The sequence below is a fragment of the Bison bison genome, unplaced genomic scaffold (assembly GCF_000754665.1).
Source record: "Bison bison bison isolate TAMUID 2011002044 unplaced genomic scaffold, Bison_UMD1.0 scf7180017864180, whole genome shotgun sequence".
In the NCBI taxonomy this organism is placed as follows: Eukaryota; Metazoa; Chordata; class Mammalia; order Artiodactyla; family Bovidae; genus Bison; species Bison bison.
In genome coordinates, this window is record NW_011494752.1 from 7,142,473 (window position 1) to 7,153,091 (window position 10,619).

At 56.2% G+C, this 10,619-nt stretch overlaps 1 protein-coding gene across 28 annotated transcripts in view; it reads left to right on the forward strand.

Moving 5' to 3' along the window:
- CACNA1G (calcium channel, voltage-dependent, T type, alpha 1G subunit) overlaps nt 1-10,619 on the forward strand; it is a 61,903-nt gene that overhangs the window by 14,732 nt on the left and 36,552 nt on the right. For all 28 annotated transcript variants that reach the window (XM_010842810.1, XM_010842803.1, XM_010842806.1 and 25 more), the window contains exons 9-10: nt 1-414; nt 2,151-2,527. The exon at nt 1-414 is cut by the window's left edge and continues 10 nt beyond it. In XM_010842810.1, the coding sequence (XP_010841112.1) occupies nt 1-414; nt 2,151-2,527 (791 nt within the window). The remainder of the gene's footprint in view (nt 415-2,150; nt 2,528-10,619) is intronic.

Sequence of the window (10,619 nt, forward strand, 5' to 3'; positions counted from 1 at the left end):
ACTACCACTTGGGCAATGGGACTCTGCGGGCCCCCCGGCCCAGCCCGCAGATCCAGGACAGAGATGCCAGTGGGTCCCGCCGGCTCGTGCTGCCACCACCCTCAACTCCTGCCCTTTCCAGGGGCCCTCCAGGGGGTGCAGAGGCTGTGCACAGCTTCTACCATGCTGATTGCCACTTGGAGCCAGTCCGCTGCCAGGCACCCTCTCCCAGGTCGCCATCGGAGGCATCGGGCAGGACCGTGGACAGTGGGAAGGTGTACCCCACCGTGCACACCAGCCCTCCACCTGAGATGCTCAAAGAGAAGGCACTAATGGAGGTGGCGCCCGCCTCTGGACCCACCACCCTCACCAGCCTCAACATCCCGCCCAGGCCCTACAGCTCTATGCACAAGCTGCTGGAGACCCAGAGCACAGGTGAGAACTCTGGGTGGAGGCATGTTGGTGGCCCTCACCCGGGGACCAGATGACGTCCTATCCCAGGGAGGACTGAGGGGATCTGGAGTCAGAAGGACACGGCCTGGATTCCCATTCTGCCTCTCTCGGCCTTGGGACCGTCAACCAGTCACATCACTTCTTTGAGCCCTAATTTTCTCACCTATTAAAATGGGAGTCATAATTCCTACATTGTAATGATAACAGTAGTCATCTGTAGCATGCACCTATGCTCTGCTGTATGCTGTTTGCAATTGTTGACGATTGCTATGTGCCTTTCGCATGCTTCACAGGCAAAACCGCGTTGGGTCCTCTTATCAGATTAAGTGATAAACTTTCCTTGTCTTACTGATGAGGAGGAGGAGCTTGGAGAGGATGTGTGACTTGCCCCAGGCGCTGTCACTGGTGAGGGGTGGAGTCAGGGCTCTCTGACTCTGAGGTCCATGCGCTAGAGTCCCTGTTACAGGTTCAGAGGGGGAAATGGTGTATGAGCACGGTGAGCCCCATGCCCCACGCTAAGGGGACTCATGTAAATACAAATGTCACTCTGTCCCCGTAGGGAGACCTGGGGCTTGGTGCAGCAAGTCCTCAGAGGCCTCTAGACTGGTGGATAGAATACCCAGTGTTGTGGGGAAGGGAAGTGCTTGTGCCTTGGGGCGTCCCCCAGTCAGGCAGGGGTGACGAGCCCTCCTCTATAGATTCACTGCAGCCGAAGCCCAGGGCCTGTGCTTCAGGAAGAATGTGGCACGTGGGAGAAGTGGAATATTTGTGGGCTGTTATGTGGGAATGTGGGCTGGACAGGAAGGTGCCATCACAGAACACATGGGAAGGGTTCTTCTGCCAGCTCCTCTATTACCCTGCCAAGGGGCGCCGCCAGCCACACACACGTATGGTTCTGTTTCCCTCCGTGTAAGAGGCGAGGCCGGGACCATCACAGCTGTGAGTGGTGCTTACTGATGTCCTCCTGCATGCAGGCGGAAGGGCTGGGCCCCAGGCCAGGCGTCTTCACATCCTTGCTTTACCTGGGTGGTCTCTGAGGTTCCTCGCAGCTCTCAGACTGTGATCAAAGCTGGATTTAAGCGGACATCCGTGTCTTGGGATAGATCACTGTGTACGCACACGTGTGCTGTCTGGTGTGTGCGTGTGTGCATAAAGGTGACCGCTGTGTGTCTGTGCCATCTACATGCGCACGTCTGCTGTTCATGTATGCATGTGTCCACACGTCTGCTGTGTGTAGGTACGTGTGTGCACACACAGGGTGGTGCTCCTGTTTAGTGTGTACGCACGCCCATGTGTGCACATGCCTGGCATACATGTACTGTGTGATGTATATAGATCTGTGTACACCTGTGTTTGGCTCTACATGTACATATGACTTGTAAATGGTATGTGTGTGTACACAGTACGTGTGTGTGTACAAGTATGTATCTAGTGCACAAGTGCAAGTGTCTGGCGTGAGAACATACATGAATATCTAAGGCTGTCCAAACCTGAGGACAACCAGCAGTGACTGTCAGTGGGATGCTATTGGCATTTGGGGGCGTTCTATTGCTCAGGATCACCCACATTGCAAGTCATTCAGTACCCTTGCCCACCAAGTGCCTAGTACCACCATTGAAAGAACTCCAAACTCCCCCACTCATTTTATATACATGCTGAGGGAAGGTCACCCCAAGTAGGAAAGCCTGGAGCCTCTAACCTCTACCTTCCTGTCCCAGGCGCCTGCCAAAGCTCTTGCAAGATCTCCAGCCCTTGCTTGAGGGCGGCCAGCGGAGCCTGTGGCCCAGACAGCTGTCCCTACTGTGCCCGGACCGGGGCAGGGGAGGTGGGGCTCACTGGCCACGAGATGCCTGACTCAGACAGTGAGGCGGTTTATGAGTTCACACAAGATGCTCAGCATGGCGACCTCCGGGATCCCCACAGTCGGCGTCGACGGAGCCTGGGGCTGGATGTGGAGCCCAACTCTGTGCTGGCCTTCTGGAGGCTGATCTGTGACACCTTCCGGAAGATTGTGGACAGCAAGTACTTTGGTCGGGGAATCATGATTGCTATTCTGGTCAACACGCTCAGCATGGGCATCGAATACCACGAGCAGGTAGGGGCACGGGCAAGGCATGGTTCTCGGGCTGGGGATCCTCTATCTTCCTCTCCTCCCACCCCGAGTTCAGTTTCCTCTCTGTGCTGTCAGCCTGCATGGCCAGGAGGACAAAAGGGAGCTGCACCGATGCGTGGGAACTCTTTGGAGGATGAAAGCCGGTGAATGTCATGCAGTCTCAGAGTGTGGAGGTTGCCCAGGGGCAGGGTCTGAGCTGGGTGTGTTTTATCGAAAGGGTTCTGAGAAGAGGTGGGCATTAAAGGATATAAATGAGTGCTGAGCATCAGATGTGGGCAAGACCTTTTTGGAGGGACAAGTCATAGATAGGGGGTGGGTGGGGCCCTCTGGCATTCACCTGACTCAGTAATTAGGGGTGTGATTGACTGGTGGCAGGAGGGGGCTGTGCAGGTAGAGGTGAGGAGTGGACGCCTGGAGCCGGCACCTGGGGAGGGTAGAGAGGGTGGCCATCTGCTTCAGGCCTCTGTTCTGGGAGCCGTGCTGCGAGCGGGGAGGGCGCCGCTGGGTAGAGGAGAGCTCCCAGCATGATGAGGGGACTTGAAACTTTTGCGTTTGAGGAATCGTTCTAAGAACCAGGATGTTTAGTCAGGAGAAAAGGAGGCTCAGCAGGGACAGGCGAGCTGTCTTCAGATATTTGAAGGGCTGTCATGTGGAAGAGGGAGCAGGCTTATTTTGTGGGGTCAATAGCTGCAAGCAATGTGATTTGGGCTGAGACATTGAAGAGGTTGTTTTCTCTCTCAGAGCTGTGCAGAAACAGAAGGGGTGGCCTGGGGAACTCCACTGACCCCCGACTCCCACACTGGAGATGGGAGCAGGTATCATAGGGCCTCACAACTGGCTGTGGCTGCACCCCCCACAGGATCTCTCAGAAGTCAGCCCTTCCCCCGGATGGCCTTCGAGGTCACCCCCTTGGTGGATTCTTGAGGAAGGAGGGAGGCCAGCAGGCAGGCGCTGTGGTTCCCAGGTCCTCTGTGCTCTTCTCCTCTCTCTGTTCTCACTGTCCTGGGGGAGAGTCAGGGCTGCCAGAGCCCACTGTAGACGGGAGCCAGGCACTGCCCCAACCCCTCAACTCGTGGGCAGAAGCATGTGGGAGCCAGAGGTGTGGAGTGGGCGCACACGTGTGTGCATGCGTGCATGGTGTGGCGGGGGGGTAGCCAGGGGGAGGCGTGCCCACCGAGGAGTGCAGGGAATGCACTCAGTCTCAGTTGAGGTGGGGTATCCTAGATCCAAACCCGGGCTGGAACAAACGTGTGATGTTCACTTTTCAGGGGCTTCTGAATCCCCTTACCATCCACCCCACTCAGCTCCTATCCCAATTGCCCTGTCCAGCCAAGTGCACCCCAGCCCTTTCCCCATCACTATCATATCATATTGTGTCAGTGACCCCCACCCAACTGGCTATACCCTGTTCCTTTCTTGGCGTGGGGAAAGCAGAGAGTGTGGACAACTTGGGTCCCACCTTGGGTAAGGTGGGGGGAAGTGGAGGTAGGGCAGGACGCTGGCTGCAGGGTCAGCAGTGGCATTTTTGTGGGTGTGTTGTGTCTGGCTGCATGGGGCGTGTGTATGTGTGTTCACGCCTTCTCAGCCAACCTCTGGGGAAGGGGTCCTCTGCTCTGCCAGGCTGCTAGGGTACGATCCAGGTAATGGCAGTTCTTAATCTCCCATTATGCCGGCTCCCAAGCCTGAACCTCAGCCTCCTCTCCCTCACCCCAGTTCTGGCCATGGTCAGATGCCCCTTCCCCAGGGGGTGCCTCCTCCGCTGCTGATGGAGGATTTGACTAGGCTGGAAAGAAGCTGAGTCACAGAAACAGAGGCCAGATGAAGCTGCAGCAAGAGAGCTTTCAGTTAGACATCAAGAAAGACACCCCCTTGGGGAAGAAATAATAGCAATAAGTCAGGGAAGACTGCAGCATCTCCTTACCCAAGTTCCTGAGGAGAGCGGAGGACAGCCTCTGAAGCCTTCAGCAGCAGGGAGTCCTACTCAGTGGTGGCACAGTGTCTGCTCCAGGGAAGAGTTTGTCCCAGTACCTGGTTGCTAAGGCCCCCATGGGGTGAGTGGGAGTCCCCAGCAGGCCAGGCAGATGACTGACTGCGGCCCAGCAGGCTCAGGGGCTGGGGGTGGGAGGAAATCCCAGAAGCAGCCACGGCCCTGTGCTTATAGGCACTGTGGCGTGAATGTCCCGCCATCTGGGTCCTGGAGCCTGAGCAGGCTTGGGGGTTGGGGGCAGGGAAAAGCGCAAGGAGACATGGAGGCCAAAAGACAGAGACACAGAGGCAGACAGAAAGAGAAAGGGAGAGACAGAGATGGGGAGATGAGGGCAGAGAGAGCGGGATGGAGACCTGGGCAGGGGGCGAGGGGGTGGGGGACACAGAGATGAGATGGTCAGAGATATAGAGAGGGAGGTGGAGACTCGGGGGAGGAGACAGAGACAAGCAGAGACACAGAGATGTAGGGGCGACAGAGACAGTTATGGAGAGGAAGCCAAAGGCAGACTGAGATCTGGATGCAAACAGGAACAGCCCGGGCAGTGACCGGAGACAGAGGCTCTGATGGAGCCTCAAATGGAGGAGAGGAGGAGCCAGCTGAGCAAGAGAGCTGAGAGACACAGCAAGGAAGAGCATCTGCAGATGCTGACAGAGGTGAGGCCAGAGGCTCATGGTTTCCCCGCGGTGCTCGTAATGAGGCAGTTGTGTCCATCGATCCCGGTATTGATTGGACTGAGGGGCACTGGAGAGGGTGTTGCTGGTGCTTCCCTGGAGGAGGAGCCCAACCCTCTTTCCAGCCCTGTCCTTTCCCACCGTCACCAACCTTACCCTTCCTTTGGTTTTCCTGTCAAGAACAGAGATACTCCAGCTGCACTCTACCAAGCTCTTGACTGAGGAAGCACTCTTGTCGTACCCCACCCTACCCAAGGCGAACCCTATGCTGTTCACACCGTCCTGCTTTCCCCACCCCTTAACCCACCAGCTGGTGGCAAAGTGGCAGGGCTGGTTTGTTCAGAGAGACTGGTGAGGAGGACAAAGACCCAGGACTCTGAGAAGGGAGCAGGGCTATGACTTGAGGTCAGAAGTATAATCATGTGTGTGCCCTACCCACTAGGGGGGCAGAACGTGGAACAGGGAAATTGTGAACTACCCATCTGTCCATCCATCCATTCCACACACATTTTCTGGGCATCAGAGTTGGGCCTAAGCAATGGCATGCTAATAAATGTTTAATAACCAGCCCTTTAAAAAGAAAAAAGGTCCTGATTTATGGTATTTGCAGTGTTCACCATTTTCCATGGTGCAAATGCTCCCACTGTGGCTGGCTTCAAACTCCCGATGTGATGTCACTGCATGGGGAGTTGGGAAGAGACGTGCATAACCAGACGCTCCAGTACAACACTGGGCCAAGGCACTCTGTCCTTCCTCTCAAAGATCCCACGACAAATAAACAGTCACACTTACTTGATGTAGTGCCTGCTTGGAAGGGATGCTCAGAGGAGTCACCCGTGACCCAGACTGGGGAAAGGATTCAAGAGGGGCTTCCATAGGATATGACCTGGGAGCTGAGTTTGAATGGAAAGTGGGATGTAGCTAGCAAAGGGTGGAGGGTAGGGCACAGCATAGGGGAGGACCGGAAGCACCAGACCCCAAAACAGAGAGATTTATAAGGAGTTCAGAGTGAATTGGGCACTGGGTTGGGGCTGGGATGGCAAACAACAAGAGATGAGATTGGAAAAAGCTCAGAGCCAGGTCCTGAGAGGAATAGGATAGAGTTTGGATTTTATCCTGAAGATGATAGGGTGCCAACAAAGGTTTTAAGCAAGTCCATGGTATGTGTTTGTATTGTATCAAAAGTCTTCCAGAAGCCATGTGGGGAGCAGAAGGGAGTGACAGACGGGAGGCAGGGAGGCCAAGGAGAGGGCTACTGCCATAATCCAGCCAGTTCATATACCTTGTCCCTGGAGACAGAGAGAAGCATGCTGGGAAGAGCAGGCAGTGGCTGAATCTGTAGAACTCAACTCCAGCTGGATATTTGTGAGGTGGCAGCAAGGATGACACCCAGATTTCTGCTTCTGGGAGGAGCACTGGGGCTTGTGCATATTTGGGCTAGAGGGCATTCCTTGCAAACTGCCTGTGGGATGCCCAGGGTGTCTTTGGAGTGCAGAAGAGAGGTGTCTCCTGGAACCTGTCTGGCTGGGTATGCATGGGGACAAGGCCTTCCAGGAGGATGAGGTCTTCAGGACACAGGAACTTCATAATCACCTTCCTTCCTAGTTCTGGATTGCTGAGAGTTGGAGCCAACCTCATACTCTAGAAGAGAGCCAACAGCAGGGGGTGGGGAGGGGCACACAGCCCACTGGTATCCTGGGCTGCAGAGAAGAGATAGGGAGGGTCCAGAACAGACAGTCTTTCAGGCCCGAGAGGACAGGGCAGGTGATGCTCCTGCTCGTTTCTCAGACTCTGGGCCCACCCTGTCGCTCTAGATACATGTTCAGGGAGGGTTTCTATTTATAAGTGAGTGAGGTCAGCTATTCAAGGCAAGGGAGGCTGGGGTGGGGTAGGGTGAGGAAGAGACCAGATGTGGTAGGTCTTAACTTTGAGGGGGTTCACAAACTCCTTTTGGATTCTGTTTAAAGCTAGGGCCATCTCTCTTAAAGATAGACACACGCATGGATACCCCAGTGAGGACTTCGAGGATGGGAGTTTACAGACACCTGACCTATTCCTTGGGCCTCCCAGGAGTCCTTGGCCTGCAGACAGAGGAGCTGAGACTACAGGCCAAATAAGACTTTGGAGGACAATCTCTTACAGTTGCCCTGGGCCCAGACTTTCAAAGGTTCTCCACATGTGGGAGGGAGAAGGGTGCTTTTCTAGAGATGGCCTGCTAAAGGGGGCATCCTCTGGCTCTACGGCTCCCCCAGTTCATCAAACATGGGGAGTGCCTCCTGTGCACAGCACATTTGAAGAGAATAATAGACTGGGGGTATGGGAAGTGCCAGGAGCTCCAAAGAAACAGGTTCCAGCAGAAAAGTCATTCTGCTTGATTATGCCAAATGCCGTAAAGGAGATTTCTGGGGACAGAAGAGAGCTCACACCCAGGTCAAGGATTTTGGAGGGCTTCCTGAAGGAGGTATCTTGTGAGAGTGGCCTTGAAAGAAAAGTGTCACTGACAGCTGAGGCCAGGAGCAGAGGGGTCTGGTGGAGGGATTGGGGAGAATTCTGGCAGCCTGGCCTGGGAATGCACAGGGAGGCATGGGATGCTCTGAAGGACCATCATATAGCCTCCCCCGCTTCACCCCAAGTTATCTGAGCAGGGGCTCTTGAAGTGAATCCAGCAGTGCTCTTGAATCTGGAGCTTCCAGGAGGTGTGGGCTGGCTTGGGGGTGGGACCCAGAGACTATTTCTATCGTCCAGATCAGAGGCAAGGAGGGCCCCCAGGATGTGAAGGGGAAATAGAACTAGTGGGTGGGGCACAGCCATTCCATTGGCAAGGTCTGTGGGCCCAGGCACCTGCTGCCAGAGGGATGAAGGGCAGGCGTAAGTCCTAGACAACTCCTGGTTGCAAGATGGAATCCTGGAGAGGGAAGTCCATGGAACCAGGAAGCTGGGGAAGGAACAGGTTTGGGAGAGGAGGTGAGAGGGTTTGTTTTGGATGTGCTGCATTTGAGCTGGCTGTGGGCCATCCTGGGAAGGCTATCAGGCAGGTTGGCTCTCTGGGTGAAGAGCCAAGGCTTGGAGGGAGATTGTTTTGTGTCATCCACACCCTGGTGACAGCCGGAAAGGTGGGAGTGCAGGAGACGGAGAAGCAGGAGAGCCCAGGGAAGGAAGTGGGCTCTACTGAACTCTGAGGAATGTTGGCCTGAGGGGAGAAAGGCAGGGGAGAGGGAGAAGAGGGCAGGAAATGGCCAGCAGAGTCAGGGAAGTAGAGGGAGGTGGCCACAGGCAGGGAGGCTGGTGCAGGCCCAGGTATTGTTCAGGCATCCAGAAGTTGAAGACTGGGAAGAGGGTCCTTGGAGAGAGCTGGGTGGTGGGGCCCGGGGTTCAGGGGTGAACAGGCCTGGATCCATGTGAAGGTTTCAGCTTTTAGGCAGGGGAAGGGATATTGGAGACGTGAGGAAACAGGGACAGCTGATGAGATGGAGCCCAGGGGAGCCAGGGTGTGGGTGAAGGTCCAGGTGGAGGAGGCCCTGGCTCCTTTCCAGGTGGGAAGAGAGACGAGTAGGTTGTAGGATGCAGAGCTGTCTCGGGGAGGGAAGTGAAGCCCCAGGAAGCAAGAGGCCAGGTTGGAAGTGGGATGGAGGCCTAGGGGAGGAAGATCTGAAGCAGCTCTTGGGCTGAAAGACGGAGAGCCAACAATGAGGACCACGCATACAGGCACAGAGCAACCCTGGGGCCCAGTAGGGTATTCCCCTGTCCAGTCAGCACGGGTTCGTAAATAGCAAAGCTCAGCAATTGGTCAGTTGCAGCAAAGAGGCGGGCTTGGGGGAGGGAGGACTAACCTGGACTGGACAGGAACCCTCTGAGATCTGCGGCCTGAGGGCAGCCTTTAGATGGCCCACCACAACTGGATAGAGAGGTTCTGTACAGGCGGATGAGGGGCAGGGGCCAGAGCTTCACAAGTTCAAGTCACAGAAGCTTGGGCTGACTCTCTCAGGCCGAGCAAGCACTGTGGTGGTGTCCTGTGCCTACTCAGCTTGTGTGTCCCCCTGGGGTGGCTCTGGGGAGCTGGCAGGAGACCATGCAGAGAGACTAACGTCATCCCTGGTTATGAGGTACTGAAGCACAATGACCCCTAACAAGGGGGCCTAGAGGGGCTAGAAAACATGCTAGGAGGCCCCTCCAGGGGGACGGCGAAGAGCAAGGCCGTGGTCTGTGTGATGAGGCCTGTGAGGTCTCCCAGAAGCCTCCTGCTGCCCAGGCGTCCCTGACTTCCCACACCTCCTTGGAGGAGGAGAAGGGCCGAGGTCCCGCTGACCCAGTGGCCGTTGCCCCATCACTGTGGCCCAATTGTGCCCCCTCTTTTGAGTGTGAAAGTGGCACAGAACTCTCAAAAATAGAGGTGAGGTGAGCCGAGGAGCCGGAACTGGGGAGCAGAGGTTCCAGGGTCCCGGGGACAGGTGGCCTCAGAGGAGGTAGGGGATGAGGATGGCACCTGGCAGGGCCAGGGTGACCCCCCTCAGTTCTGGTCGGGCTTGTCCCCACCTGCTCTCTCCCTGCAAAAGGCATATCCATGTCTGTCAGAGCCGGCTCTCAGGCCTCCCGCCTGGACCACTGCAGTATCCCCTAATCGCTCGCAGTCTCTTCGTCTCTCCAAGCCATCCGCAGGCTGCCACCACTGCAGTGGATTAATCTTCTTAATATACCATTTTGCACACCTCCTCCCTCCCCTGAGAAGATCATGGGCAGAGGCAAGTCCAGCCTGAGGCAAGCCATGGAGCAGAGTCAAGGCCATTCTGGCTGGCCCTGCCCACCTGGCAGCCTTGATGCCCAGAGGCCCCTCCCACCCTCTGACCAGGGCAGACACTTGATCCTTGGTCCTGGAGGATGCCCTGCACATTCCTCCCTCTGCCTCTTTGCTCACGCCCCCTGGCCAGCCGGGGATACCTTCCACGGCAGTTCTCCTCCCCCTGCCTTCTCCCCACTGGCCCACTGACCTCAGCTGGCTTGAGTTCCTGGGGCCCTTCTGGTGTCTGCCTCCACATGGTGCTTAGCTTCAGACTGCAGGCACTCTGTTCTACCACATGTGAGGACCGCTGCTGCTGTCAGTGCCCACGGGGCCACTCGAGCAGGACTCTGGCCTGGGTGTTTCCACAGGGCAGAGCAGCCTTGCCACAAAGGGGTGTTACCCTGTTTAATAGAAGAGGCCACTGGGAACCAGCAAGGTTAAGGACTTGCCTAGGTCACCCAGGTGGAAAGTCTCCCAGTTGGCAGGCTTCTGCATTCAGGTTTAGCCCCACCTCTTAGCAGGGTTGCACACACCATGGGCACTTTAAGGGTTAGTGGATAAAGGTGCTGTGGGTTTCAGGGGAGTCCTGGTGCTGGGAAGTATTGAGCAGCTTACCTGGGGCCCAGTTACTCCAGGCTG